Here is a 4,939-nt window from a genome sequence, read left to right on the forward strand (position 1 = left end):
TATTGTCTGTGTAAAAAGTTATAAATGTACAAACAGAATGCATACTGCAGTGTAATCCATGGACAGTTTAAGACAGATATAAATACAAGTCTTACAGCAGTTACTCAAATGTGAGGCAGAAAGATAAATTCACATATCACACAAACCAGAAGTGCATACAATAAACTTGGTAACAGTTGATATTTAAAGTGCCACAGTTCATATGAAAATGTTACTGTATGACATGACGTTGACTGTACTGTGGTGACTCTTGTCAAGGCAGCACCCATGAACTTTGTGGTCTTTTAGCAGACATCACAACGCTTGAGTTATGACTCATACACAGTCACTGATACATTACTATAGGTGTGGGCTAACATTAAACCCCAAGCCCACACAGCACTTTTCGCAAATGTTCCATTTCAGAAGAAAGATACACGCCTGCTACAGTTTAGAAAAGACATGCGTTTGGTTTAAAAAAAAAAAAAAAAAGTTCCACTTGGTCTTTAGCTGCTCACTTCATTGGGCAAGATGATAAGATGACTGACTGGTTCCATGTGACCCTTAAGCCTCATTACGATATCTCGTGTGCCTCAGCTATGTGCCCTGTGTTATCATATTTATCCAGAGGGTTTCCCACATGACGCACGTATTGGGAATCTCAAAGATTCGCTACATGGCATGACTAATCGCACCATCTGACATTTCATCTGAAATAAATATTCCACCCGGGATACCTACTGTGCTGCCAAAGTCTTGCTCAAGAGGCATGTCTGAGCTTGTGTAAGCGCACTTAAATCTTTCCCCAGATATTCACCTCATAATAACAACACAAAGGTACAGGAGATATGCAAACTATGTGCTGTAGATTCCCTGGAGTTTAACATATTGTAGGATTACCTATTTACAAAAATGGAAACTCCCCTCACTGGACTTTTTGACACCAGTGAAGCAATTGCAGGAAAGTCCTTATTATTTCTTGGTAATGTTAAGTAGCGTGGGAGAGGCCATGCTGTATTCAACATGATCGATTTGCGTAGAACTCTTGTGTGTTTTATAGATATAATAAATAATAAACAAAGACTGACATAAAGTAACAAACTATCCCCTGATAAATCGTAAATGTTTCACTTCATAAAATCATGACTGGCGGAGTCCAGTGTGGCTCACTGAAGTCTACAAACGCAGCAGTAAACAGTACAAAGCTGGTCAGTGGTGCCTGGGTAAAACAAAGCATCTATTTTGGGAGGCCTATGTGGGCTAAGAAGACCTGTCTGCTTTCAGTTTCCACACCCAGCTGAACGCCCACCTGCACTATTCACACACAGCACCACTCAGCAGCTTTACCGCTCAGGTATGCAAATATCAGAGTAGTGAAACTAGTTCACACTCATTCAGATGCTACAGTGTTCTGTTATACAGTCCATTGGCACAAGTTCAATTACATTGAAAGCATTTTTTTTAAAAGTTGTTTCCAGTTGTTTCTAAAAAGCTTTGGGTTTTAATGTGAGGTATTTTGTGTAACTGTTATCTGGCACCAAACTCCGAATAATTCAAAACTTCCAAACTATCCTAGAACTACTGTGTATTTCACACTTCACTGAAGGGAAAAAACACAGCCTCACTGTCTGTCGTCATTTACATGATGAATAGATGTTTGTAAGTCCACTTTAGTTCTTCCCCTCTCTGAATTCCCATATCCTGCTGTAATTATAGAGTTAAATGTTATCTCTAACCTGACCCATCAGGAGTTTCACAGTAGCTTTCATTATTCTGATTGTAGGAAAAAAGGGTGGATAAAAGGCAGATGGGTAAACACAGTGCTCTGTTTCTTTCATTTAAAACCAGAAAAGACTTCCTACTAAAAGTCTGGCTCAGTATTGCAAAGAAAGACCCCTTCTTATCCAGGATATCCTGTTTCCTTTCACACAATTCAACAAATAACAAGTACTTCAGGGTGGCACTCTGGCCCCTTCGATTCATACAATGAGCTGGTCCGAGGAGTCCTTGGAGGCCAGCGACTCTGAGCTGCTGCCCTGCTCCTGCTGGGCCTCATGAAAGCTGCACTCAATCGCTCTCAAAGTCTGAGGATCATCTAAAGAAGACAGAGGGCAAGTCACTTAGTTGTTTCATTGATAAGCATCCTGTACAATCACTTCCTTCATGTGATATGGGTCGGGACAGTGCAGTAGTTATTACCTGTAGGGGTTCTGATTATCAGTGTTTTTGTGACTGGCTTTTCTTCTTCTTCTTCTTCTTCTTCTTCTTTAGGTCGTTTCTTGATGATTTTCTTGGCTACAATGCCGATGACGATGAAGCAAAAGATCGTCAGAGCTACGATGGTGATTACAGTCAGGCCCACTTCCCATCCCTGTTGTTCGGGAACTGAAACAAAACAGTGATAAGTTATTGCCAGCTGTAAATCAAAATTAAGAATTAAAGCAAAAGTGCACTAGAAGAACAGAATCATGTCCCACCAGGTGTCATGGTGCTCTTATGTGAAACACTACACTGAATGTCAGTGAAGGCATTCCCCTTGGCCACGATATGTTCACTTGGACTGGGGCACCTTTGAGAAAGATATCAGTCAGTCAGTACAACAACAACAACAAAGCTTAGCTACAATGGCTGTTTTAGAGCAGGGTAACATCTTACTTGGTACTCCAGGGTTTACACATCTGGTGACTTTGGTCGTTGAAGGTTCCCTCTGGACATGCTCTGCAAGAACCTGTGCAGACAATCATTCAGTTGACTTGCCGTCTAATGTAACTTGTAAATCTAATATGTGTCAAAGTCATGAGCTTTATTTTAATTGAACTTACCATTCTTAGTAGGTTCGTGACCTTTGTCACACTTTGTAACACAGTAGGAGCAGCTGTCGTCACCACAGATGAGTCCTTCTTTACAGCCACACTTTGTGTCAGATGTGGCTGTACAGTCTTGCATATGGACTTGAGCACCTACACACACAAAGATACGGGAAATCTTGTCACAAATTTATGTTGGAGTGTATGGTGAAGAAATGCCCTGTGTAGTTCTGTGGTCAGTAGGGTGTGCTAACATACCTACACACTGTGTACACCTGCTACACCTGTAGTTTAGAGGGTTCACTGTAAATGTCCCGGACTCACAACGAACACAAAGATCTTTCGGGTTTGGTCCACACTTACGGAAAAGGCGGTGTCCTACAAACAGACAAAGGTGTAACATCATTTTATTTGTCATTTTACAACACAGCGTTGCACAATAAAATGTAAGCTGTAGCTCCTTCACACTACACACACACAGAACACACACATATTTCACTTAGAATAGAATCAAAATAAAACATAAACAGTCCCATTGTTGCACATTTACACATACAAGACACCATAGTTATAGTAATAACAGTTTCAGTGACATGAAGGTGAAATGACTTTCCTCCTCAAAGCTTTCAAAGTTGTAATGCAACACGTGAGAGTGTACTGCAAACTATAGTGTTTGGGAATTGTTATGTTATATAAAGTATATGACCACAGCTCCAAATTATTTATCTGTTGCACCATCCACGCCTTTTCCCTTTGTTGTGGTATTAGCTGCAAAACCACTGAAACTATATTTGGTTACAAGCAACCACCAGGGAGGAACTGCAGAGAGGCTGGAATATGATGTTTTCACATCCACAGACAAAAACACAACTCAGCATGTATGTGTCTTTTTTTGGCTTTTATAAGATACTACATGTATATTATAGGCTCTTGAGTTCTGGGACTTGATAATGGTGTTAATATATTTGTGTAACAAGTGAGTTTGTGTGGAAAGTTAGCAAAGTGAGAGGGTATTTCTCCTTCTCTTAATAAATGAACATAGTTTTTACTATAATACTTTTAAAGCAACCTCGGGATGTGACAGAAACATACATCACATTGACCTGTTGAACCTTTGTGAAATCTTTCCTGAACTAACAGCACATTTCATCAATTCAAAATCATGCAGTCGTGATGCTCACAATCACTTTCATTACTTACCAGCATGACAGGCGTTACAGCAAACATCTTGTCCTTTTGGAGTCCATAGCCTGCAGCCTTGGTTAGTCTCCCCAACACTGCACAAACATCCCTGCAGGAACAGAGACAGAACCATCGCCCACAGGAGTGCAGCCATTCTGTAGTCAGCTTCCCAGACTTGATGGTGAGGATGATACAGCCACTGTAGGAGAGATGTGAGGTAATCCAGTCCAAGAAATATCCCAGATATCTGATATCTTTTTTTTTTGGTTTTAAATTTCTTTTTTTGTTTCTCTAAATTTGTTGTTTTAATTTAAAAAACACAAACACTCTTCTAAACCTAAAGCTACTCAGCTGAATAGGAGGTAGAAAATATGACTGGTATTGTATGAAGCAATCTCTCTGTACTGTGATCTTAGTGCGCTCCAACACACAACTCAGCGGCAGCCAGCTGAGCCAGCTATTCATAGTTGGGTTTTTTTCTACAGGGGGCGTGTCTTAAAGTAGGTCTTGAGCAAGTGACTCATGTAAAATCACCTCAATCATTGTAGAGTCAAAACTTAAACGCCTCCTCATTTCTTCTATATTTTGTAATCTATATATTTTTATACACTGGCTGAAAATATAGCTATAAAATTCCACTGTGTGTGAACTCATAGTCAAGTCAAAACTTAAACCCCTACTCATGAGTTATTTCTTATGTATCTTTTCAATTATGGACCTATATGTTTTATGTATTGGTTCATATTATGGATATCGAATCATTTCTAGTGTTTGAGAAAGGACAAGAAAAGAAAGAACAAACACTGCCTACTACAAAGCCCCTAAAGTCAGATAAGGTGACATTTTTCTTATCTTGTTCCCACAAGATAAAAAACTTCCTGCAACATGCACACGCACGAGATTTATAAAATACTACAGGCTATTCTCTTCCTCTGCTCCACTGCGCTGGGCATCCTGCCAACAGCTGTGCC

The 4,939-nt window shown here is 39.9% G+C and overlaps 1 protein-coding gene across 1 annotated transcript; it reads right to left on the reverse strand.

Moving 5' to 3' along the window:
- Positions 1–1,678: 1,678 nt before the first annotated feature.
- Positions 1,679–4,391, reverse strand: tnfrsf9a (tumor necrosis factor receptor superfamily, member 9a). Its single transcript, XM_049581577.1, has 7 exons — positions 3,987–4,391; positions 3,045–3,164; positions 2,802–2,939; positions 2,635–2,707; positions 2,457–2,548; positions 2,179–2,364; positions 1,679–2,074 (listed from the first exon to the last, which is right to left on the reverse strand). Exons 1-7 carry the CDS (start codon positions 4,120–4,122, stop codon positions 1,959–1,961), a joined length of 861 nt encoding a protein of 286 aa, XP_049437534.1. The 5' UTR covers positions 4,123–4,391; the 3' UTR covers positions 1,679–1,958.
- Between the last annotated feature and the right edge of the window lie 548 nt (positions 4,392–4,939).

This window comes from Epinephelus fuscoguttatus, linkage group LG7 (genome assembly GCF_011397635.1).
Source record: "Epinephelus fuscoguttatus linkage group LG7, E.fuscoguttatus.final_Chr_v1".
Lineage (NCBI taxonomy): Eukaryota > Metazoa > Chordata > Actinopteri > Perciformes > Serranidae > Epinephelus > Epinephelus fuscoguttatus.

Bases quoted from the DNA above. Each gene is read 5' to 3' on its own strand.
- tnfrsf9a (XM_049581577.1), bottom strand. From the start codon at position 4,122: ATGGCTGCACTCCTGTGGGCGATGGTTCTGTCTCTGTTCCTGCAGGGA. The intron at 2,549-2,634 runs GTAAGATGTTAC...TCTTTCTCAAAG, and splicing joins TGTAAACCCTGGAGTACCAA to GTGCCCCAGTCCAAGTGAAC. The intron at 2,365-2,456 runs GTGGGACATGAT...GTTTTGTTTCAG, and splicing joins TAAGAGCACCATGACACCTG to TTCCCGAACAACAGGGATGG.